At 48.1% G+C, this 25,976-nt stretch overlaps 1 protein-coding gene across 3 annotated transcripts in view; it reads left to right on the forward strand.

Annotated features, from left to right (window-relative positions):
- Window positions 1-6,272: 6,272 nt before the first annotated feature.
- PAXIP1 (PAX interacting protein 1) overlaps window positions 6,273-25,976 on the forward strand; it is a 45,838-nt gene continuing 26,134 nt past the window's right edge. The window contains exons 1-6 of one of the 3 annotated variants that reach the window (XM_032483040.1): window positions 6,273-6,469; window positions 9,168-9,302; window positions 13,403-13,446; window positions 15,486-15,549; window positions 22,206-22,319; window positions 24,618-25,253. In XM_032483040.1, coding sequence (XP_032338931.1) covers window positions 6,389-6,469; window positions 9,168-9,302; window positions 13,403-13,446; window positions 15,486-15,549; window positions 22,206-22,319; window positions 24,618-25,253 — 1,074 coding nt within the window. In that variant the 5' untranslated portion in view covers window positions 6,273-6,388. The remainder of the gene's footprint in view (window positions 6,470-9,167; window positions 9,303-13,402; window positions 13,447-15,485; window positions 15,550-22,205; window positions 22,320-24,617; window positions 25,254-25,976) is intronic. The other 2 variants (XR_004321186.1, XM_032483039.1) reach the window with 2 other exon arrangements.

Genomic DNA, 25,976 nt, shown 5'->3' on the forward strand with positions numbered 1-25,976 from the left:
TTTTAGATTCCACATATGAGCAATCTTATATGGTATTTTTCTTTCTCTTTCTGGTTTACTTCACTTAGAATGACATTCTCCAGGAACATCCACGTTGCTGCAAATGGCGTTATGTTGTCAGTTTTTATGGCTGAGTAGTATTCCATTGTATAAATATACCACATCATCTTTATCCAGTCACCTGTTGATGCACATTTAGGCTGTTTCCATGTTTTGGCTATTGTGAATAGTGCTGCTATGAACATTGGGGTGCAGGTGTCATCCAGAAGTAGGGTTCCTTCTGGATACAAGCCCAGGAGTGGGATTCCTGGGTCATATGGTAAGTCTATTCCTAGTCTTTTGAGGAATCTCCACACTGTTTTCCATAATGTCTGCACCAAACTGCATTCCCACCAGCAGTGTAGGAGGGTTCCCCTTTCTCCACAGCCTCTCCAGCATTTGTCATTTGTGGATTTTTGAAAGACTGAATCAAGAAGAAAATGACCACTTGAACAATCCAATCACTAGAAAGGAAATAGGAATAGCAATTAAAAACCTCCCTACAAATAAAAGTCCAGGACCGGACGGCTTCACCAGGGACTTCTACCAAACATACAAAGAAGAACTCATACAGGTCCCTCTCAAACTCTTCCAGAAGATTGAAAAGGAGGGAATACTCCCAAACTCATTCTATGAAGCCACCATCACCCTGATACCAAAACCAGACAAAGACACCACAAAAAAGAATTATAGGCCAATATCACTGATGAACATAAGACACCAAAATCCTCACCAAAATATTAGCAAATAGAATCCAACAGCACATAAAAAAGATTATACATCATGACCAAGTGGGGTTCATCCCAGGGACACAAGGGTGGTTCAACATACGCAAATCAATCAATGTAACACATCACATCAACAAGAGAAAGGACAAAAACCACATGATCATCTCAGTCGATGCAGAAAAAGCATTTGATAAAAATCAACACCCATTTATGATAAAAACTCTCGCCAAAGTGGGTATAGAGGGAAGCTACGTTTTCAAAGAAGCGCAGCTCTCCCTGGGCTGCTAGAGAGATGCCTGCCACCGTCATCTTTGGGTGTAATTTCCAGCCTCTAAGAAAAGCCTCAGAGCAGAGTAACAGCAGAATGGAGATTAGAGTTGGTGTTTAGTGCCGTTGGCAAAGGTGTTTCTAAACTTAAACGTATCTAAGCAGGGATCCTGCTAGAAGGTTTTGGACTCTGCTAGCAATTGTCAAGGGCACAGAGCACTGCGGTCAAGGCCCTTTGGTGGGGTCTGCTCTGGGTGGTAAGTTAATATGGATTCCCCAAAGCCAGCACCAAAGATCACTTTGACCCGAAGGGATCCTTGACAGACATTTGGTCTTACCTACAGGGAGGTGAGTAGCCACAGTTTGTAGACAGTCTCCCAGATTCCGAGGCTCGTACTTCGTACGTGCTTCCTTACCTGTTGCCTGCGCACCGTGACAGAAGTCAAGTGCAGCCAGTCCGGGCAAGGCTTTATAAACCACTGACGGAGCACAATTTCTCCCCCCAAATTTGAATGCTTAATTCATTGATTTAAATTACTATGTGTTCTAATTCCTTGGCATGTTAATACTGCTGGGTGCTTGACATCAAATGGTCAGCACAATTCACGATGACGACTGTGTCTTTACACACTGCGAAGGCCTTAAGCGAAGCAGCTGTCAATCCTATAGCCAGCCTGCCACAAAGTGTGTAACCTTAAGGAGCTAGTGAACTATTTTCCTCCTGTACCACGGCTGCAGGACTATTCTGTACCTCAGAGTCAACAGCCTGCTCTGGGACCCCAGGATCTGCATATCCTTGGCATTTATTTTGAATTAGTTCCCATTTTTTTTCTTGTATCAAATAACCAATTACTTAATATCTAGAATGCGCAGCTTTTTATTCAGTACCAACATTCTGACCTCACACCTCTTATCTGTGGTTTCCTCCGCTCCAAGAATTACCCCTTCCGCATCCACTGTATCCAAGAAGGTTGCCCCAGCTGTCAGTGGGTGCACCAGGCACTCAGGGAGCTCTTCTCTGAATCTCTGCTGCATTTATTAATAGTCCCACTAGTGTTACACTTGTGTATCCAAGTGTTTGTTAGCTTTTTGAGGACAAACATAATATCTTACTTGAAAGAAAAAAGTTCTCAATGTCCCTACCAGGTTTTCATGTTCACTATATAATTGGGGTCACACCTGGGGTAGCACACTCAAATTAGCATCATCTGAGAAAGCTTATTAATAAAAGGAGTATTACAGAGGTGCAGGCAGGATGTGTGGATGGTGACGTAACCCAGGTCCAGAGGGGTAAGAGGAAGGAAGGATGACCAGAACCTGGAAGGAGAGAGGTGTCTCGAACAGGTTACTTTGCCAGCTCAAGGACACCTGACAGGGAACCTGGAAATAGTGTAATCCCACGCTTCGCCCTCCCCTCGCCTCTCAGCTCTCTGCTGGGGTTCCTCACTCAGCTGACTGAACTGGGAGCCAGAGTACACGGGAGCCTATTGAGATACTCCTGTGAGGGCAGCATCCTGGACTGAGAACAAGGTAGAGGATGGAGCGTCGATCTGGGGGTGGAGAAAGATGAACGTAGGATACTCAGCACGTCCATTAGAGGCCTGCAGCAGACACCTGATCACTTTCTAATAGAGCACTGTTCACCCTTTCCATAGAAAGCCAACAGCCCCCAATTCAGCATGTATCTATTGGGTCACTATGTACGAGCATGGTTTTTTAAAAATTACGAATTTTATGTTTTATGTTGTGTTGCATTCTGTAATCTTAATTTGTAGACTTGTTTTGAAAACTAAAAAAAAATGGCAGAAGTTGGCAAAATGCCATCAATCCCACTTCCTGTTCCTGGATACACAGCAAGACTACATTGCCCAGCCTCCCTTGCAGTTTAGGGTGAGGTCAGAAGACCAGGTTCTGGCCAATGGAAGTGGGTGGACAAGGAGTAAACCTCTTTGTAGGCTGGCCATAGGACCCTCTGCGGGATATTCTACTGGCTTTCTCCCGTCTGTAGAGTTGGAAGCAAGCAGCTCTCAGGGAGCAGAGCCACACGATGACTGAAGCCCTGAGTGCCCGTGTGTCCAGCCAATGGAATGCTCTAGTTTGTTACATCATCTTAAGCCAGGTTTCTCCACAGCAGTGCAAAGGACATTTTGCACAGGGTAGCTGTTGTGGGGGCTGTCCTGTGCATCGTGGGGCGTTTAGCAGCTTCCTGGCCTCGACCGCTAGATGTCAGTTGTACCCCCTCCGTAGTCTTGACAACGGAGAATGTTTCCAGGAATTGCCAGATGCCCCCTTGGGGGCAAAACTGCCCATACTTAAGAACCACTGATCTAAGTCCTCTTGACTAACAGGCTGACTGGGTGCCAGCCGCTGTGCTCAGAGTGAAGGGGGAGCAGTGTGTGGGCACCTTCTGACCTTGGAGCATAATGTGTAATACATTATACGTGTGTGCTTATTCTAAGATGACTGCTTCATCGCAGTATTGTCTGTGTTAAATTGGAAACAACAAACGTGCAACAACACAGTTGATTAAGGCAATTTAAAATGGGGCATTATATATTCATTAAATGATGTAATCTATTATCTACTGACATGGAAGGACATTCTTGTTTTTGTTTTTTTAAGCTGCAGAAGAGTGTGTGGAGTATAATTATTTTTAGGGAAAAAAATGTATTTGTATGGGAGTGTCTGGGAGGGTTCGGGCAGTGCTGCCTCTGGGTGAATCTGAAGTCATCTGAATTTTTCCCTTACTCATGTTTTCTAGTTTTTGTGCACTGAGTAGCTGGATGACCACTGGCGGCAACTGTGTCCTGTGGCTCAGGAGGATCTCTCCGGTGAAGAAACATGCCTTTTGGTTTCCAGGTTCTCCTGTGGTAAAACTCTGGCTTGCTTATGCCTCTAACTTAAGTACTCCCTTTCATGAAAAGGTTACATGTTGTAGTCTATAAACCCAGACTAAACACTGATAACACCTAACTTTAAGAAGTATGTGATGAGCTGAACTGAACACGAGAACAAGACTGAGACTGCTGTCTACCACACAGAGATGTTTTTTTAAAAGCCATTTGCAAATACTTAACTGCCTCGAGTCCCCCACCAGTAGGCACACTTTGAGTTAGTATTTCCAACTTTCCTTTTCCATTTTCTAATTTCACTTTTTTCCTAGCCTGGAGTTATCTCATTTTGCAAAATAGAAAATGAGATGCATTACCGTATTTATCAAATTAGTATTAAACAGGCTATTTATTCTCTGAAGTTCATCAAAATGAGCATGCTTTGAACTCAGTTGGGAGAAGTGTAAAAATATTAATGCTCAAGGGTTGTATTTAGATGTCATTGATGTAGCAAAGTTAAAGAAATACAAAGCTTCTGTTAAATGAACTGATACTTCTCCAGAACATCCCTTAGCCGCATGAAATTTGGTTTCATCTGAAGATGTTTTTCATTACTGGCAAAGTAGCAGTGTTTGATACACTCTACGGAAGGTTTTGTGGGCCACTGGACCAGGGCCTTCCTGACGCTGGTGCTGTTAGGCCCACACGTGTGTACAGCACTGACCTTGCCCAATACGCTGATGGTTTACAACCTCTCACAGGTTGATGGGATTCTAATTAGATTTCTTAGTCCCACAGTCCGCCTTCTTGACTATCAAAGTCACGGTAGGGTAAACCTGCCCTGCTCAATGTTACAAGTTCTTTTTTAGCTTACAAAATAAAATACCCAGTTGAGGTATGCTTTAAGACTTTTAACATAAAATTACATGTTTAGTTCCTGTTTAGGGAAGAAAAGAGCTAAAAAAAAAAGTTCTTCTCTCACACAGGTCAATAAAGGGCATGCTAATTTTGGTTCGGTATTTATAAATAATTTATCACTCAGACATTTTTGTTAACAGGGAAGGTAAAATGTTACAAGGGTCAATACCAAATATATGCTTGGGTATTCAAAGGAAAAATATTCATTTAGGCAAGTACTCATTGTTTTTATTTGTAAAAGAAATTTGTTAGCTTTAGAATAGGGCTGTTTCAGACTGTTCAGAAGACAAATGAAAAAGACAAAACCCAGAAAACATCAGTAAGATAAAACATAAGTATATTTAAAAGGCTTACTGAGTGCTCACTTTCTGCGTGTACAAAATCATTTATTACATACATGCAAGCGTACAGTCAAAGCCGTATTCACCTGATCACAAAGAGCCAGTGCTGATCAATGAACCAATCACAACTTTTACTTTCAGAACCGATCATCAAACACTGAAAGCGACAAAACAAAGGCCTCAGAAGTGACTTAATGTTACATTAGGGTGCCACGGTAATTCTGAAAGGTTTCTTTTAACCAGTTTCGGTATATTTACTTAAAGTGGCTTTGTGTTTAGCAGCAACAGTAGGCGATGCCTTCAGCCCCGTGGGGAGGAAACGACCCGACTCGCGTTCCTCTTGGTTCGCCCGCTCCTCATGCCGCCCGGCTCCCTTGAGGACCCGGGCCGCGCAGGTGCGCCCGCGAGCCGCGCAGGTGCGTGCAGAGCGCGGAGTCCCCTCGCGCCGCGGCGCCGCCGGATGACGTCAGAGCGCGGCCGCACGTCACGGCCGGGTGTCGTCACAGGTGCCCAGAGGGAGGTCAACGGGCCTCGTTCCGACGGCCAAGGTCCCCGCAGGAGCGGGGTCGGAGGTCGAGGGGAGGCCCATGGGGCGCCTCGGCCAGCCCGTGGGGCCCGGTCCGCGACGCGGCCCAGCGCCCCCGCCCTTCAGCCGGGCCTGAGGAGTTACCTCGGGTCCCGTCAGGCAGTAGCTGGCGACGCTCCGCTCCCCTGCTCCCGAGGCCCCGACCCCAGGCCCCGGGGCGCAGGACGCGCTCCCGGTCCCGGTGCCGCCGCCGCCGCCGCCCGGCCCGCGGGCCCACCCCCTCCGCCGCGCGCATGCGCCGCCCGAGCGGCCGCGCGTGTTGACGGGAGGGGCCTCCGCGTTCCCTTCTTTCCCGGGACCGGCCCACTCTGGCTCCACCAAGGGGGGAGCGGGTTTCCCAGCGACCCCGGGGCAGCTTCCCGCGGGGGCAGCGCCGGCCACGGGCCCCTGTCTCCGGAGCGGACTGCTCAGTGGCCAGGTCCCCGGGGCCGCGGGCCGCAGCGAGGCGCTGGGCAGCGCCGGCTGAGGCCCTGCCCTCGTCAGCCTCCCCCTCAGCGGCGGGCGGGATGGTGCGTCCCGCAGGGCGCGCGCGGCTCCCGCGCTTGGGCCGCTCGGCGCGGGCGGGGGCACGGAGGGCGGGGGAGCGGGCCCGACTCGCAGGACCGGGCCGGGGCCGCGCGGGCCGCGCCGTTGGGGAGCGGGCCCCGCGGGCCGGGCGGGGCGGGGGCCGCCGCGACCATGTCGGACCAGGCGCCCAAAGTTCCCGAGGAGATGTTCAGGGAGGTCAAGTACTACGCGGTGGGCGACATCGACCCGCAGGTACCTCGCCGCCCCCCGTCCGCGTCCCCGGCTCCCGCTCCCACCGCGGGCACGCGCCCGGCCGCGGACGTCGGGGCCTCGTCGCCGGGTCCCTGCCGGCCTGGCTGCGCGGAGGCCGGGCCTCCTGGCGCCGAGCAGGCCGGCAGCGGGCCCCAGAGGGGAGGGGTGCTGACCCTTGTCTGCGGGTCGGCGGGACCCCGGGAGCGGACCTGGGGAGGGGACTGCGGGACTCACGGCCGGGAGGGGACTTGAAGACTACATGCCCAGACCCGAGAGGAGGAGGGCACATGGGTGGGGGTCCGCGCCAATTGCCCAGCGTCGATTGTCGCCGTCCCCGCGCGGTGGGGGACCGGCGTGCTGTCGCGTGGCCGTGAGCCCCCACGCCCGCCTCGCCAGCCTCGTCCGCTTCCCACTCTGCTCCTTTCTGGAGCGGGATTCAGCCAGGGACTCCCTTCCTGCTGCCCGCTCCGGCCGCCTGGGCCCCCGCAGCGGCGGTTGCAGGCCGGGCGGGGTGACGGGGTGGCCGCGGGAACTCTAGCAGGTGGAGCTGGGAGGGACCCCAGTTCCGGGCTGCAGAGGGGACAGTCAGCCGCCCCTCGGGTGGCAGCCTCCCGAGGTCGCATGTCTGCAGCCTGAGTTCACCGGCGAATTCATATTCCTCGCTTTTCCTAATTGAGTGAATTATATAGTTAAGTGTGGGAAATACCCCGGTAACACCATCACACTAAGCACTTAATTTCTTGCCATTTGGGCTCGTGCTAAAGGATTTTGTGGCTTTTCCTAAGCTTTTCTGAGTACTGCATCTGTTTGAATGTCAGAATGTTATTCTTCCATGGTGGGAATGAACCTTAGTTAAATATTCAGATGAATGTTCACAATTTTCTTTTTCTGGAAGTTTATGGATTCAGTTATATGGCCTTGGTGTTTCCTTAGCAGTGAGTGCTGCGCCTGGAGGAGAGGCCTGTGGGGCCTGATGGACGGAACTCAGGCCTGGGCTGGATGAGTGGGGACTGACTCTTAGGCTGACGAGTAGTCTTGGTTGGCATACGGGGAACGTGGAAGGCTGAGTGGTCCTGGCCTTCTAGAGGCTTGTGTGTGGGTATGTTTGTACCTAAACTCTTTTGGAGGACCCCAAAGGTGGATTCTTTGCCTACTTTAACTGTAAGATAAAGAGGCTTTGAATTTAGAGGTAAGCGGTGCTGAGCCCAGAGTGCTGAAAATGAGCGCCCGCAAGGTGGTGGCTTTTTCCAGTGTCGGTTTTCCTTTTTTTCGCTGTCCACCGGTCTTCTCCCCACTGGCTTTCCTGCTCCCGTTTCATTTTAGGATTTTGGCCCTTAAGGGGAACTTGAACCAAATGTTACTTAAAACCTGGAACAAGCTGAACTGGAGCTGTATTGACTCAACTGTGAATCAAATCTAAGGGCTTAAAAATTTAAACTATCCTTGGTGAGCCACTCTGATCTGAAACAGTCTATTTTCTAAAAAGTTTAGAGCCAGAATATTCAATTCTGTCAATCTTCTAAGTGTGGATTCAGAGAGTTCACATGTGTGGAACATCTAGTCCGCCTCCAGACGTGGCGTGCATGCCCTGCTCCGAGTGCACAGCCTGCTCCTCCGACCCTCGCCTGGCCTCCACCTGCCCCTCAGGTCTCCACTGCGGTCTCGTGGCCTCCGTTCATTTACTGCTTCCTGCTCGGGGTCTCATTCGCTCTCCAAGCTTTGGCCCCGTCTCTCTAATATGCTGATGACTCCACTCGGGGGACCCAGGTCTTGTCCCAGATGCACTGGATGTCTTGCTAGATCTTACACTGGCAGAGAAGGACGCGCCCTAAACTAAAAGACTTCCTTGTTCCCCCACCTCTGCTGGTACTGGTCCCTGGTGAGTGGTGCTCCTGTCCCCCCAGCGCTTCTCTTCTCTTGCACCTCCGTCCGTTTCCGTCACCAAGTCTTGCTGGTTCATGTCATCTTCCCACCCCTAATGACATCCTTTAGTTCAGTTACCTGCCCTTCCACCTGGGTTACTGCAGTTGTTCCTTAGCAGGTGTTCTGGCTCCTGTCCTGCAGCCAGCCCAGTGCGTTCCTCTCACACTGACAGTGGTCTTCCTGTAAGAGCTGATCACGCCACGTCCCTGTGTAACACCCTTCCACGTCTCTCCAGAAGACACTCTGTACCTTATTTCAGCATAAAGTACAAATGTTTTGCTTAGTGTATGTGAAAGACCACTGATGGTCTAATTCATATTCACCTGTCTTGTGTGTTGAACCCTGCTCCCTACACACACAAAGTGTGTGGTTTTGCCTGGCTAACTTCTTTAGATTCATAAGGATTCTGCTCATGTAGCTCCTCTTCCAGAAACTTCTCCTTTTATCAGAACTATCTGTCCCCAAGCCCTCATGTTTGAGACACGGGAGTGCTGTGTGCTAGCTCAGTCTCAGCACTGCTGGTGTCGTGTTCTACTTGTCTGTCAGTCCTTCTGTCCTCAGGACAGACACTGGCTAGTACCTGATTCACAGCACCTCCACACTCACCTGTCAGTGTCCGCAAATGTGTCATTGCATATGACTCAGGGTAAAGGTTATTAATGCTATGTGGAGAACATGGTATGTGTTTATTAGAATTTTCGTTGTTTATAATAATTTGTACAAAATGAGAATGAAATGCAGTATTTTCCATTCTAATCTGTGTGGGTTTTTAAAGGTTATTCAGCTTCTGAAAGCTGGAAAAGCTAAGGAAGTGTCGTACAATGCGCTGGCCTCACACATAATTTCAGAAGACGGGGACAACCCGGAGGTGGGAGAAGCTCGGGAAGTCTTCGATTTACCTGTCGTAAAGGTCAGTAGTAAGTCTAACCTATTGTGAGCATTTCATGACGTGCCTTGAAAGCAGAACATTGATACTTCATTGCGGCTCTTCTCCAAAGTGTTTGCCAAGTGTTGTTCCGGGTGGGCCGCTGCCGGCTCCGGGTGGGCCGCTGCCGGCTCCGGGAGGGACGCTGCCGGACGAGTAAAGCCCTTCTGGCACCTCGGGACCTCAGCGTAAGCTCTGTAAGCTAAGCCGCACTGTAGCAAGGTTTCTGCTTACGCACCTGATATGGGCAACCCCATTTTGTCACTGTCTGGAAGCTCCCGAGCCAAGGAAGGAAGGAGGTGGACATGCTGAAGCAGGTGAAGCCTCCTGAGAAAGTGTGTTTGATTCCGAAAGCAGGTGAAGCCCTGCCAAGGGCAGCTCCTGAGCCCCGGCCCCTCCCTCCCCGCCAAGGCAAGCGGTCCTGGTTTCCAGGTGCACAAGTTGAGGGAGCCCTGCGCCCTCTGGGCCATGTCACTGCTCTCCAGCGAGGGTCACAGTGACCGCCTTTTCCACTGTCCCCTGGTGGCCGTCTGTGCTGCTATCCAGCTTGACCGTGGGTAGTTTATTCTAGAAAATGGGGCCTCAGCTGGTGGGTGAATAGGTCAGATTTTGTTGATGTACGTATTGTGCAGCTCTGTTGCGGCTGGTAGTTGAATGGATTGCTGTTAAATGTGGGTTTTTTAATCTTAATTTTGTACTTTTGGTCCTTCAGCTTTTTTTTCTCAGCTCCTGTATTATGTACTTGTTTTAGAAAGGTTCTGTTCTACTATGGTTTTTTTCTCCCTTCTTGATGCTGTTTCATGTGTCACTTTAAGAAAAATCAGGATGGAAGTTGCTGTGGTTTGGTAACACAAGAGGTTCGAGTTGGGAGAGCGTGCCGTTGAGTCAGGCTGGCTGCGGAGACTCCGGCTTGCTGCCGGGGTGGAGGTGGGGTGGGGGCGTCTCAAACCTCACCAGCATCCAGGGCCTGAAACCCTGCCTCGGAAACTCAGAAACCTGGTTTTTGAAAATAAACCTGAAAGCGGATCTGTCTCACAAGAAGGTTCTCATAAACCAAACCCTCACAAACCTGCTGTTTACGTCAAAATGACTGTTTACTTGGCAGCGATGAAATGCGGCGGTCACGTTCCGCGCGGGAATGCGTGTCTCCATGAGCCCAGCTCGTCCTCCCCCGGGCGGTCCCTTGTGAAGCCTGAGTGTCAGCGGGTTTCCTGCCTGGCGCACCTGGTGCCGCTCGGCCAGAGAGACGGCCCCGCGGACACGAGGCGGTGTCCCCAGCCGCCCTGAGCCCTGTTCTGGTCTGTGGTGTGCTTCCTTTCCTCTTTCGCTGCAGGGACGGTATCTCATCCCGTCCCTTGTCTGCAGACTTTCTTCCTCTCAGGCAGGGGCCTGGAGCCTTCTGTCTCATCATCCGAGTGATGGCACAGGTGTTGTGGGGATTTCTTAGTGAACCTTAAAAGGGTGGCTTGTTAACAGATCTGGGTGCCCAGGTCATTGTTCCCAGACCACTTACAGCAGTGCTTCTTAAATCTGGTGACCTCCCCAAGCCCTTTTTGTAGCAAATATTTTGTAACACCCCCTTTATTATCCTGAAATGAAATTCCTAGGTAAGGTAGCATCACAAGACTTAAATCTCTGTTTGTGTATAAATTGCCCAAACTGAAATGGAAAGGAGAGGGAAAAAGGGAAACAAACAACAAGTGCACATTTCAGTGTAATACTCCATCCCCTGCAGGGTGGGCGTGGAACCAGTGTCCCACAGCTGCAGGCGCCAGCTGCGGGGTGACTTTGCAGAATGGTGATCAACCCTTGCTAAAATTCTGAGCTAAACAACAGAAGTTGAATTGCCAGAAGAATCCATCTAATATGCTGCATAAAAATCGCTGTTTCCCAGCTTCCCTGTCAGCCCCGTGTTGTCGCCTGGCTTAGTACCCCCCACCCTCCTTTCCCCGTCTTGGCTGCAGTGTTTCCCAGGGGCCCCGGGGATGCTGTTCTTCCGTCCTCTTCAGCATCCAGCCTACTTTGAATCTGTGCCAGCACCTGTGCTGTGCAGGATTACAGTGTTACATGACGGGATGACAGAGTTTCCCAGAACCGATCCAGCTGCGCCCACTCCCAGAGAGGACTGGCAGACCCTCAGGTTCCTGTCTGAACCTAACTGGCCTTTGCTGTTGGGGCTGCTCTCAGCAGTGGGGTCTGGGTCCAGCTCGAGGCAGAGGCCTGCTTCTCTGAGCCCATATTCCTTGGCCTTGACCTTAATATTAAATATGACAAATATATTTTAAAAACAAGGCATCCTTTTGCCTGGGGACAGTTTATCACATATTTGAATTTTATCGATTTTAGAACTTGCTTCTTTAGGCACTAAAACTTTTTAATTAAATTTTTAGTGTACCGCTGTACGTGCTGTTGCGTGTCAGCTGCGCTGAGCTGCCGTGCGCTTACCCTGTGTGTGCTCTTGCTTGCCGTCCGGGTAAAAGTTCCTCGTTGCTGTCCTCTCCCAGTTGCCCACTCCTGCTGTGTTACCGGCAGTGGGTCCCACCTCCTGACTCTGCGCTGTCTCACCCAGACTCACCTGAAAGCGGACCCCGGGGTGATTCTGTTCTGTGTAGCCTTTGTAACAGCCCGCCCAGCGGTAGTCAACTGGGGTACCCGCACTTACCCTCCCCAAGGCCCCGGGGGACCACCTTCCAGGGCGAGTGCTGTGTGGGCACCTTCCAGGCTCTCGGCCTCCTTACATGGCCTTTCCTCAGGCGGCCTGAGGTCCCTCCTCAGGTCACGCTCGCTCTTCCACTGTGCCCGGGAGAGTCGTGCCCGTACCATCCGAGTCACGTTCCAGCGCGCTGACCTGGCTCTGCACCTCCTCCCGGACACCCCGCAGAGGGGTGATCGGGAACACTGGTGTAGAAAGCTGCCCTGGTGCTTCACCAGGCGCCGAGGAACCCAGGGGCTCTGGTGTTACTGCTGAGAATTAAGCTTGGCTCACGTGAAGAAGACCTGAACATAGGAGTCAGAGCTGATACGGGGCACTGATGCTGGCCAGTTCCTCAGGTTTAACTGGAGTTTCCCCAGGACTGTCAAAAGTGAAGATTCACTGGGTAAAGTGTGTGGATAGAAACACTGAATGCTTTCTTTTAGCTTGGTGCACTTTGTCCAATGTTAGTTAAAACATTTGGTGAAATTCTCACATCATCATGAAATAATTATCCCAAGTAGGACCCATCTTTATCTTGTAAAACGTTTGGTGTTTCTGCAGTGCTCACAGATGTACTTACATGGCCTGACACTGAAAGATTGCTTATGTCACCTTAGAAATGGTGGGGGTGCTTTATTTTCTGAAGTTCTTTCAAGGTGTACATGATGCATGAGAAATGAATAGGTTTCAATTGGCTGAAGTTTCTGGAAGTCACCTGGCTAAGTGGGATATTACTGTACTTTTTATAGTAATTTTTGAAGCAGAGCTATTGGGATAATGATTAATGTATTTTTCTAAAGTAAATATAGAAGTATAAGATAATTTTTCAAAAATATAAATAACCCAATAAAGTAGTAATTAAGGAGTTTTTATAATTAATCTGAGTTTTGTAATGCATAGAAAGATTACCAGACAGAAATACTTACGATTTACAAACACTGTGTCTGCTTGGCTTCACTGAAAAAACTCATAAATGTAGACTTGACTGGACTCAGGACTCCAGAAGGGAACTTAGGAGGGGCAGTCTGTACCTTGGACGGGGGCAGGGAGGGCATTCAGCTCCCCGTCCCACCAGCTTTGAGGACAGTTTCTAGCCAGTCTAGAAGCTTAAGCAGTAATAAGTGTGTAAACCAGGAATTTAAATGTCTAGACATAATTTTTTTTAAGATCTGTGGTGTTTTATTCTATAATTGGGCTCTTTATCTTGGGCACCAATAACTAATCTTGGACTCTGGGATTTGCACAACTTGAATACTTATGGTTGTCACCTGGTGCTTTATAGTTGGTTATAACAGAGCCTTTAATTTCTAGAAGCAAAACCAGTAACGTAATGCTGTTTTGATTATGAACTAGAACTGTTTTTGATTTGCTTTAATGTTTTCTTTTTCAGCCTTCTTGGGTGATTTTGTCCGTTCAGTGTGGAGCTCTCCTGCCGTATCCTTTTTGGGGAAGCGGGGAGGGGAGGGCTAACTCTGGGTTTGAGACAGAAATGAGCATCACTTACTGAAACGATCGTCAGTGAGGACAGACTGTGTTGTGTGCACTGTGTCCCTGCTCTTTTTCATCCCGCATCAACTTCTGTGTACCTTGTCCTTGTCATTCCCCACGGGAAAGGGGACCAGCTGTGCGGAGGTAGCTCCAGGCTGGGCACAGAGGGACAAATTCTGGTTCTCCTACGACTTGGCTTTCTGGTCTTGGGCAGTCTGGACCTCCGTTTTCTGGTCTTTGTAACAGTTTTTGTGCTGTCTAGTTAGATGGAATAGTTCAAAATTCTAAGTCTATGTGAACCAAATCATGAATTATTTGAAGAATGGATTGGGGAAAAGAACGTCAGAACATTTTTAACTTTATAGCATGCACCCTAAAGTATGCACGTCATCGGAGAGCGTAATCTGATTTTGGAAATCACCTCTGTTGAGAGTTCTGCTCCCATACAGTTACGACGCCCCAGTGTAGACCTGGGCAGAGACGGAGTCGTTCACACTGCTTTGTTTTGCAGCCGTGCCAGGCCGATCCTGCAAGTGCGTTTGTTACTGAATAGACCACCGTCTGCCAGATAGAGGGACGCTTCCTACATTAAATACTTACGGGGGCCTCAGATGGAGAAAATACCCCTTCATAAGCAGTTCTTGGAGAATGTGCACAACTTGTAGCAACTCTGTCTCAAAAATTCTAAGATTTCTCTTCCACAGTACGAAGAGTTACAGAAAATTGGCTCCTGGTTAGTTTCTGGCTTTGGTTAGTTAGGGGTTTGAGGTCTGTGGTTTGACTTCTTTATCAGCACAGGTGGGAGAGTGGGAGCAGGGGTGACGTTTTTGAAGATAGGAGGCTTGTTCCCTTCCTCCACTGGGTCCAGTGCTCTCCACGCAAGATGCCCTGAGAAGCTGTCATCTTGTTTGAGCTCCTGCTGGCCGCTCCCGAGAAGATTAAAGGGACAGAAAGGAAACTCCCAGACTTGGTTAGACAACACATTCGTAATTTGCCTTTGCTCATGTTTCCCCAAGTCTCTGGAAGTAGGAAATCCCCAAACTGAGGTAGGAGGTGGGAAACATCTTGGATAACGGGCTGAAGGCACGGTGCTGGGGCCTGCAGAGCGCAGTGGCAGGCAGGCTCGCGTCTCCACGCGGTTTCGCGGTGGGCCTGTGCGGGAGACTTCCATACTGCGGTGGGACGTTCAGTCTGATCTTTTTTCCTTAGTTCACCTACCTTGATAGGTGTACTTTTCTCCTGGAGAGAGGAAGCAATGCTTGAACCCATTTTGAATTCTAGACACTCCAAAGTCTTTAAAAAGTTGTCACATTTGCTTTTGAATAGACTGTAAAGTGCAGGCACCTCGAGGGGCCCTCTGCCGGTGTCTCGCACACTGCAAGCTCTCGGTAGATATGTCTGTGGATTTTAAAAGTCAGAGCTTTCGAACTGGGAAGATCTGGAGAATTGTATATGCTAACTATTTTTAGCAAATGGGAAGCTGACGCTCAGAGTTGCCTTGCCCAAGTTCACAAGGACCTATGATGTAATAAACCTAGAACTCAGTTCTTTTATGAAAGATTCTCCTGTGCTTATATTTCATTCTAAAAAATGGACTTAGGACTTCCAGTGTGCTTTTAAAATAATGGCTATGCTGTGCGTGTGCCTGTGTGTTTATATAGGTGTATGTAGTTGGCTAGCTCTCAGAGGTCTGATGTTTTCCCCTGTGAATATGATACCCATTCTCTTGATGATATAAGGGGAGAGACTGGATTTGAAGATGCATTTTGCAGAAGACCCCTCAGTTTCTGTGCTATCAGCCTCTCTTTTTCCCAGCCTGCCCTGCACATTTCTTGGGTCATCTTGAGTCTGCCTCTTTTCCTGAGTGGGTTGAGTGGGAAGGAGTGGGTGGCCAGGGTCCAAATGGGCCAGTAGAACAGGATGTGTCTGTGAAATACAGGTGGCACTAATCTCATTTCATTGGAATCTTAATAACTGTAAAACAGAGTGAATGGTTTTTCTCCAGAGTCGTGTCAGATTTTTTTTGGAATCACTGCCTGCCTCTCTCAGGTAAGCATGTTTACGATTAGTCTTATTTATGTGTGACGGTCGTGAGTTTTTATAGATTGGATTTATGACCTATTTGTAAACCAGTTTTAGAGATGCTGTGTACTAAATTGTGTATTCAGTATGATCTTATGACACACTTATTTGAGTTTCATACTTGGTTTCAAGATTTAAAGTTTTAATGGGTGAAAATGGTCTTTCTAATCTAAAAAGTTACATAGATTTAAAACTTGAATATGAAAAAATAGCAAGAGTGAGATGGAAAGATGACAATGAAATTCAGAAATTCAGAATTTTTTTAGTAAATAAGGGGCTCATGGATCAACATGAGAAACGAAGGCCTCCGTGGATAAGGCAGAAAAATGGACTTACGACTTCTTATAAGGAGGAGTTGGAAGTAAGTATAACAAAATGTTCGATACACTTTGTAAACAAAGAGATGAACATTTTAGTAGCCCCGAGATAAGAATTTCTCCTTATCAAGTTTGTAACAGTGTATTCAGTGCAGACCAGCTTCCCGTCCCTGCCGGCAGGAGTGCAGCTTTTCTAGAAAAGCTGAGCCATGTCAGAGCCTTAAAATACTTGTTTCGTCTGCAGCTCTCTGTGTTCAGAGATTTGTCCCAGGTTGATAGAAGTAAGGGCAGGTGGATGCATAAGGTGTGCAGTGCAGCAGCATTTGTAAGAGGGCAAAGTTGGAGACAGTCAGATTGTCCAGTATTTGGAGATGTTTAGGAAACCTGTACCTTAACGCAGCAGTCTAGCTCCGGCTCCGGCCTGGGGCTTTGTTTTGTGAGTAAGTGTAAGATGTGGGAAGAAAACCCAGGATATAACATAGTTACGTGCAGTATTACGGAAGCAAGTAAGGTCTGTGAGAAGTACCTAAAGGAGGCCCAGAGCGTTAACGGTGGGGAGTTCTGGGTAGTGAGAGAAGTGACCGTTCAGCGTTCTTCTCTTGTTTTCTCTCCCCTGAACTCCTGGTGAGAAGGGTTCCGACTATTAAACATTATAGTAAAAAATCAGGTTGGTGTTGTTTAAACTCATTTTTTAAGTTACATGGAATAATTTGTTTAAAATGAGCAGCCGTTGGGCAGGAAAAAGGCCAGTTTAGAGTGTGTGCCACCTGTCTTCCCCGACCTCCCGGTTGCTCCTTCGGGGCTGTTTTGAGGGCCTGCTGAGTCCTCGTCTCAGTTTGAGCAGGCCGCGCATCCAGGATGCGAGGGCAGTCGGACAGGAATTTGAGCACAGTTGTGCCCGTTTCCTCACGCCTTGGTCACAGAGGGGCGTGGAACCGGCTGGTGGGCTAGGGCTGTCAGATCACCGGCCAGACTCAGCTGTTCGTGCACGTGGTCTGAGTTTGAGCCCTTCTCTGTCCACGCAATAAGGAAGATTAATTATGGTTATTACGCTTTTGTGTCTCCTGTAAATTCTGGAAGTTCTTTAAATGATAAAATCCTCCTTTTGTTTTTGCTACATTGATTTAATAGAGATCCTTGAAAAATTGGCTTTTTTCCTTAAGCTCAGGAATCCTGTTGGTATTTGTATTCAGTGTTTGTCACATTTTTGCCCTGAATGTGTACTGATGTGATGATCTTTACAGGTAACTAGCGTGAGACCTTTGAATGATGTGTATAGTGGTTACATGTCACTTTTATTGGTGTCTTTATACTTCTCTGTCTGTTCCAAACTTATAAGAAACATTGGAAAAGGTTTTTGAATGAAAACATTTTATTATTACTCCTTATGCATAAACACAATGTACTTGGCTAAAATGTGAATTTGTGTTCATTGGATCTCTGGGTTCAGAGAGTCAGAGCTCGCTATCCCGAGAGAAGAGGCGGGGGTGTGGAGTCCTGTGGGTATTTCCTGCAGTCAGGGTCACAGTGACATGGTATTTGGGAGACCTGACTTGGCGAAATGAGTAAGAAAATCAGGAGTATGTGAATATGAGATGAGTACAGGGTTTTAAGTTAGATGATTAGACATTGTTAAGTATTGACTATGAGTCTAGCACTAGAGCACCCTTTCAGTCATGGTTACACTCAGCGGAGGTCATGATCTACATCATAGATTTTATACATTCAGCATGGAAGGTCCCAGTGTGCGCAGTGCACAGGTGTGATGTGCTCAGTCGTGGCCCGGGTGTGAGTGTGCAAGTGTGGACGGCAGGTTAGGAAGCCCTGATGGAGGCTGTCGCAAAGAACTGGCGGAGCCGGTAGGACTGGGAGCTGGGTAGGACTGGGGGCCGGGAGAGGGCGTTCTAAATGAAGCGAGGTGGAGGGGGTGGGAAGCCCAGGTGTGAGGAGATGGACCTTGACAAGGTGTGTGATTGGGCGCAGAGGAGAAGGACAAGTGGGTGGGTGGGGGCAGGAAATACGGAAAAGCATGGAAGCTGGTGGATGTATGAGTTTGAGCTTGATAAAGTAGCCGGCAGGGTGCCTCTTCACCTTTTCTTCCTTATATATGTAACCTTGGATTGCAAGTGTTTACATTAGAGCATTTGGAAAACATAGAGAAAAGCAAACAGATTAAAATAATTTGCAGTCCTGTGGATAAAGCTGGTCTGGGAGCTCTAAGCATGACACAGGGCGGAGAGTGGGGGCTGATGGGAGGGAAAGTCACGTCTTTTAGACTTGATGAAGATCTGGATTCAGGTGAGCACTGTGTAAATGAAGACAACACGGACCCTAGGAGCAGCTGGGAATCATGGCTCTTGGTGCCTTGGGAATGCTGTGGGGTAAAGGAGGAGGAGCCAGCGCTCCCAGTGGGCCTCTGCATGCGGACCCTGTGGTGGGTGCTCCACACTGAGGGCACAGGTCTGAGGAGTTCCTCGTTTGAGATTAGGAGCATTGCTGCAGATGGGAAACAGGGGAGCCTGATTTTTGAGGGAAGATAGTGAAGTTAGATTGGAACACCTTGAGTCTGGATCAGCTATCCAGATGCTGGGACTTGGGGATGTGGTGTGAAGGGCTGAGAATGACTCGTTCTGCAGAGGAGGGAGAGAGAGCAGAAAATCGGGAACAGAGCCTTGAGTGACGGGCACAGTTTAGGAGATTTGGAAAAAAAGGAAAGTTGAACATAAAGAGAGATGACATTGGAGGAGCAGGGTTTTATTTTTAGCAGGCGTTTATCCAGGTGCAGAGCTCACCATGGGGGGTGGCTGGAGCCATGGTGGACAGAAAGGTGACTGTAGGGGGCTACAGCTCAGTGGTAGAGTGTGTATCTAGCATGCACAGGGTCCTGGGTTCGATCCCCAGGCCCTCCATTAAAAATAAATAAATAAATAACCTAATTACCTTCCCCCTAAAATAAAAAATAAATAAAAACAAAGATGTGAAGTTTTTTTTAAAGTGAATGTAGCAAGAACTTTCCCAAGCTTTATATCCTCTTAAGCAAATTAGGAGTAAAAATGAGAACCCAGAATCAGTGTCCTGCGCTTACATTTACAGCTCATCACTCATGCTGGTGAATTGAAATCCCCGATGTGTAATAAATACAGAAGCTTTGCTTTATTTGAATAAAGAGTGTTTAGATAAAAATGGGGAAGGCTTTCCTGGATAGTACTTACGAAGAAAGCCTGGTTAAGAAAAGTGCATGGGGACACCAATATTTTGTGGTTGCTAAAAAATGTTACTTCAGTTGTAAGATACATGTTTGATGTGCATCTAAGGGACTTTGGTTCAACAGATACGTGGTGATACTCTGTGATGGGGACAGTGCCCGGGGGTGCAGATAAAGTACCGTGAATCTTTCCCCTCGGGTAAGGTACATTCTAGAAGGGGAGACAGCACGTGAACAAATACAGTCTGTTGTAACGTTTGCAAAGATGAAGTGGGTCAGGATGTGGGAACAGTACCAGGAGGGGTGGTCACGGTGCTCCCTCCGCACCCAGAGGACTCTGGGATGCCTGCAAGTGCACACGCCGGGCAGGACCCAACCATCACGAGAGGACTGTTTGCTTGGTGGTTGTCAGTGACCTTCTGTCTTTTCCCCGTCAGGGTGTTGATACAAGCTGGAGCTCTTTGTTGGAGTCTTCCAGAGCTCTCCCAGGGAGAGGGAGGGAAGGGAGCTTGTGCTGGCAGAAGTCGGGAAGCACAGACATCAGCTGCCTTCTCCTGACCCCGTACTGATGCAGGCTGAGGCCTCTGTTGTAATGTGCTGGGTAGGTTTCTGGGGTAGGTTCCGAGTGATGGAGAGCCTGGCCAGGGTCGTGATTTAAATCTGGAAGCCCTTTCCATTCTGTATTTCAATCAACAAATATTTCTTGACTGCCTGCCCATGTGCCTTGCACTGTGCTAGGTACTATCAAAGGTTCCAAAGACGGTTAAGACGTAATTCATTCAGAAGACTCCAGTCTCTGAGATGCAGGATGCTGGTCCCTAGTCAAGACTGGACAGAGAGGAGTTTACGGGAGCTCTAGCCCAGGAGCATCTGACTGGGGGAGGCCCGGAGGAGGAGGGCGCTCCTGGGGTCCGGAGGTGGGAGTGCGGGGGAGTTGCAGCCCTCTGCTCCAAGCCCCCAGAGGGCAGTGCGGGAGGGACGTGCAGGGGCGCTCAGGGAGTGGTCCGCGTTCAGGTTCGGGCAGCTTGCCTTGGGAGTGCAGGGCCAGGGCCTGGGGGGCGGGAGGCAGGGTAGGGGTGGCAGCGGGAGGAGGGCCGCTCTGGGAGGGTGCACTGCCGGAGCGGCAAGCAGCGAGGGACAGGTGAGCAGGGCCTCAGGCACCGCCTGGAGTCTGAGCCTTAAGGTGTTGGAACATCAGACTCTCTTAGCTGAGACCAGAGTTGTAGTTCGGGAAAGTGGCTTTTTTAAAAAAAGAAAAGCAGTGTTCCCCAGTTATAAAATTAATGCTCTTGAAAATTTGGAAAATACAGAAAAGTATAAAAATGAAAATAAAAATGTCCATAATCTTGTCACCTCTAGGTAACTTAACATTTTGGTGTGGAAAAGCTTGCTTTATGTGCTGATACAGATTCATTACATGAGCTGCTGTGGGCATTCAGTCATTAACCAAATGTATGTCGATTGAGAATCTGACTCAAGGAAGTTTCCCAAGTTGCTAGAAGCTCCTCTGGGAGCTGTTCCAGGCCTTGCTTCCTCCCTGCCCAGTGGGCTTTCCACAGCGACACTGCGCCCCGCCAGATGCAGGCGGGCAAGGCACGGGACTGGGTCTCTGCAGTCCGTGAGATAAACGTGAGACCCAGACGCGTAGCCACATCTTTGTAATAAAGGCATATCTAGAGTATGCTATTTCACTTTTAATAAAGATTATACAGTGATTCATTGGAGTAATCTGTATTATCATGTAATTAAATCTCACCTCCCCAAACGCTGCAGGACATAAGTGTTTTTGTGAAAGTCTCTAATAAAAACAGCAATCTTCTGATCCAGTCTTCTGACATGTGACACTGACCTAACTAAATTAAAGAGATTAAACAAAATGATTTTAAGGTGATTTCATAAAATTAATATGCTCTTGTTATTATTCACAGAGTAGTGTGGAATGCAAAGTAATTTCTAGAAATTTTTGTAAGATGGATGAAGGCAGCTGTAGAATGTTAGTTTTTGGCAAGCTGAGTAATGGCAGTTAAAAAGGAAAAACATGCTGTTTATCACTGCTTTAAAAAATTAACTTGAGACAAAGTTCAGGATCCTTAACCATAATTCTCAATTTATAAAAGGTTATCTAGAAAAAAATCAACTTAAATGATTATCTTAGAATTAACACTCACCTATGTTTTTCTTGAATGTTTCTTTTGTCTTTCAGATTCTAAAATTTTATTTTTTAGAGATTATTTTTGGCAGTAACTGCCCTTAGAGAAGTAGTAACAAACAGTGGTAAAATACAGTTTGGAGTTAGGCCTGAGTTTAGGCAGACCTGGGTTTTAAAAGCCAGCTTTTCCAATTATTAGCTGTAATTTCCGCGAGTTCCGTACGGGTTGGGGCTAACGATCCCTACCTGCCCCGGGTCACACAGACTGGGGGTAGGTGTGAGGCACCTGGCACAGGTCCTGGCACTTAGGAGGCAGGCAGTAAATGGTAGCCGTCCTGGCTTGTCGTGAAAGCCTGATTCACAGCCTCAGCCATCGCGCCTGGGGTCGGCCTCGTCTCTTACGCAAGCATGAGAGTGACCCCTTCTATGCTTGCCTGATTTTTGTGTGTCTGAGATTCACATTTCCCCCCGAGCTTACACACCACTGTCTTTATCTTGTTATTTCATCCATTTCATACTTAGTGTTTACTTGTTACCTGTTAATTATTAAGGAGTCCTCCAACATGATTTCGATACCGTTGTGTTTACACATTCCCACGAGTGGCCTGACGGGGAGACGAGCAGCTTTCTCTTCTTTCTTCCCTGTCGTTTGTGGTATGGAGTGAAATAATCCTCCATTCAGTCTCTGGAGTGTGAATATAAGTTTTTTTATTTGGTGACAAAGCAAATAAAGTGATGTTTATAAAACTGTTATGATAGGAATAAAAGCTTCTATTATTATTATTACAAGCAAAGAGCTAAAAGCTTACCTATTTTAGGTGGATTTCATTTAATAAGGGAGAAAGTTGACAAAGCAAAAGTGTTACGATGTCACAGTGCATTTTGATCATGGAGCAAGTAGGTAAGCAGAGATGGAGGCTCGTGATGAAAGCTTGATTTCTGGTCCTGCCAGGTGTCACCTGAAGACAGAAGCGCGCTATGGGCGATGCTCACTTTCCATGGCGGGGGCTGCCAGCTGAACCTCAACAGGAAGTGCACACACTTGGTCGTTCCCGAGCCGAAGGGGGTAAGCGCCCCACGTACATCCTCCTGAGTGCCGTTCAGGTGTCTCCAGGAATCAGATGTCTTCTTCTGACTTTTAAATTAGTCACTTGATTCCATTTACAGAAGCTGATTATTATGAGTTTATATTATTTATATGTGACTTCATTCCACAAAGGATGTGAGATGATTTATAAGTTTTATTTTGAGCCAGATGTGATGTTTAAGTACAAAGAAATCTGGGATTATTTCATGGAGAAAATAGGATGGTTTTTTGAATCTCTGGAGTTTTCTTTCACATCCAATAGAACTTCATTTTTATTTGTGAAAATACGTATTTTTAATCCTCTTCACAGTTTTTTAAAAAGCTTGTGCTGAACATAATTATAAACATGCATTTGGTAAGGTTCTCAACATATCCTTCTTAATAACCTCAAATATTTAAAATTGTGTTTATCTCCTTAAGCTCAGGGTTCTTATCTCTAAAGCACTGGTGGGGCCGTAGGGATTTTGGTCCTTCAAGTGGTGTCCCCAGGTCAGTAGCACCAGCCTCCCCTGGGACCTGTTAGAATTACCTGCTCCAGGCCCCGTCAGTCAGAACCTGCCAGGACGGGGAGCCCAGGAATCTGTGACCCTCAACCCCCTGGCCACCCCCAAGAGTTCTGCTGAACACTGACCTTTGGTAAATCAAACTTTTCCCCTCCTATGAACAATTATTTGTAACTTTGAGAAGTATAGTGTATGCATAGTAGGAAGGTCTTTTTTGACTAGTTAATGTTTCCACATATCAGTCATTACCTCCTTTTTTATTGCCTTCAGTCTGAATCGGCATGGCATGACGAAACTATCTTTTGTATTCCTGAATTTTTTAAAAAGTTTAAATTGAGAAGAATGGAGGAATTTATTTAATAACAAAATCTACAGAAAAACAAAGTGTGCTGAGTAGTGTTGGGGGTGGCAGCTGGTTTCCGAGTGTGAATGTTCGCACCTCTGCTGAAGGCTGAGCTGGGAAGAGACCCCCCCCCACAGGAAGTGGGTTTGTTTTGTCAGCCGCTAGAGCAGGCTGGGGGTCTGTCAGCTGGCTGAGCCGCGTCCCAGACTTGCTGCTCTAGAGCCACTCTGTCACATGGCTCTTGGGTGACGTTTGCCGCTTGTCTCCCTCCCCTTCCACATGTTCCCTTTTGCCCCTGCCCGGTGGGGCGCCCCTGCCCGGCGTGCCTTCTCCTGCCTGCTGATGCCGGGGCTGCGGTCCACACCCGCGGAACCCCCGTCCCTGCCCGCGTGACTAGCACTGTTCCCTGCTGTGTTCTCTGCGTGTTTATTTCTCTTCAGCTGTAAGATGGAAGCCTCGCTCGGTCAGAGGGCTGTTGTGTCCTGTCTTTTTTTTCCCTTTCAACACCTTTACTGTGGTGTGGTTCGTGTACAGTGAACTACACATATTTCCGATGAACAGTTTGATGAATTTTGATAGAAACCAGCACCACAATCAAGACAGCTAGCATTGCCGTCCCTCCCCAGGAGATGCAGGTCTCCAACTGCTGACTTAACTCCTTCCTGCCCCCTTTCCCCCTTGGTAACCAGAAGTTTGTTCTCCATGTCTGTGAGTCTGTCTCTGTTTTGTAGGTAAGTTCACTTGTGTCCTTTTTTTTTTTTAATTAGGGGGAGATAAATGGGTTTATTAATTTATTTATATTTGGAGGGGATACTGGGGGTCAAACCCAGGCCCTCGTGCATGCCAAGCATGTGCTCTGTCACTTGAACTATACCCTCCCCTCTTGTGTCTATTTTTTTTTTTTGTATTCCACATATGAGTGATGTCATACAGTATTTTTCTTCTTCTGGGTTACTTCATGTAGAATGATCATCTCCAGGTGTCTTATGTAGAATAAACACCTGACTGAGGAAGTTCCCACACTCCTGTGATGGTGCCTCAAGTCCTGAGGATGCTCTGCCCACAGTTACACTTTGTGTCGAGCGTTGGTCTGTGGTAGCCAGAGCTGATGGCCGTCACGTTTCATCCCAAAGAGAGTTTTTTGTGGGGTTCCAAGCGCTACGCATTGTGTCTAAAATGTCCTTTATAAAAGCTATTTTGAAACAAAATCTTTTACGACCCTTGCCGGCGGGCGCCAGACGTCCTGTGGCCACTGATACGTGGTCCGTTGTGTCCTGTGTCCCCTGGCTGAGGGCGTACCCATTTCTTGTGTGTGAAGTGGCAGTGACAGGTGCCGCGTCCCTCTCCTGAAGTGCTGTCTGTGATGCTCAGCTCCAGGGCGTCTGGCCAGACCTGCAGCTCTGTTTCTGTGTGTTTATGTTTCCCCCACAGGAGAAATATGAATGTGCTTTAAAGAGAGCAGGTATTAAGATCGTGACCCCCGACTGGGTCCTGGACTGCATATCTGAGAAGACCAAAAAGGACGAAGCACTTTATCACCCCCGGCTCATTATTTATGAAGAGGAAGAAGAGGAGGAAGAGGAGGAGGAGGAGGCAGAAAATGAGGAGCAGGATTCCCAGAACGAGGGCAGCACAGATGAGAAGTCGAGCCCTCCCAGTTCCCAGGAAGGCTCTCCTCCTGGGGACCGACAGTTCTCACCCAAATCAAACACTGACAAGTCCAAAGGGGAACTGATGTTTGACGATTCATCAGATTCATCACCTGAAAAACAGGAGAGAAATTTAAACTGGACGCCGGCCGAAGTACCCCAGTTAGCGGCAGTGAAGCGCAGGCTGCCTCCTGGCAAGGAGCCCGGCTTGATTAACTTGTGCGCCAACGTGCCGCCCGTTCCGGGGAGCATCCTGCCTCCCGAGGTGCGCGGTAACCTCATGGCCTCGGGACAGAACCTCCAAAGTTCTGAAAGATCAGAGATGATGGCTTCTTGGAGTCCAGCTGTGCGGACACTGAGAAATATCACTAATAATGCTGACATTCAGCAGATTAACCGACCGTCCAACGTAGCACACGTAAGTCACTCTTTAAAAAAACAGAACTTTAAGTACTGGATTTTACGGTCTTTATATTATATTTTCATTTATTGTTTTCTGCCTCTTTAGAACAGTCAAGTTACCAGCAGTGTTTATTTGCATGGGAAGTTAGTTTATGGCCTTTTATATACATACACATACACACGTACTTCAGTGTCATAAATTCTGTCATGGGAGGTGGCCTGACCGTGCGCACCTAGGGGGAGCCCTCAGCTGCGGAGGTGGCGTCAGGACCCTGGGGACGAGTGCTCTCCCTGGGAGCGTGACCTCCACTCTCACCCAGGCCAGCTGGCTCTGGGGACAGAGCGAAGCGCAAGGTTTCCCGGCTGTCCCTTGTTCACTTGTGATAGTAACACAGCAGAAGCTCACTCACTCGTTGAAGAAGCCTTAACACGAGCTCACAGGTTTATGATTGGAGCTTGTTGGTTCAGCATGGACTTGAAAAGTTTCAGTAAATTGTTTTCAATTTAAGGCAGAAAGAAGGTAGTTGAGGTGGTGTTTTGGCCCGTTTGCATTTTTGTGGGCCTTGGAGACAAAATGGTAAATCAGAAAGACCTCGTTTTAAGTGGGAAAGACAGATAGTAACCAGATAAACCTGAAGGGCTTCTGACTGGTACAGGTGTTTTGAAGACAGTAACAAGGCGTCACATAATAGCAGTTGGGGGAGGAGGCTGCTGTAAGTTAAATGCTGGGGAGCGCCTC

The sequence above is a fragment of the Camelus ferus genome, chromosome 7 (assembly GCF_009834535.1).
Source record: "Camelus ferus isolate YT-003-E chromosome 7, BCGSAC_Cfer_1.0, whole genome shotgun sequence".
Taxonomy (NCBI): Eukaryota; Metazoa; Chordata; class Mammalia; order Artiodactyla; family Camelidae; genus Camelus; species Camelus ferus.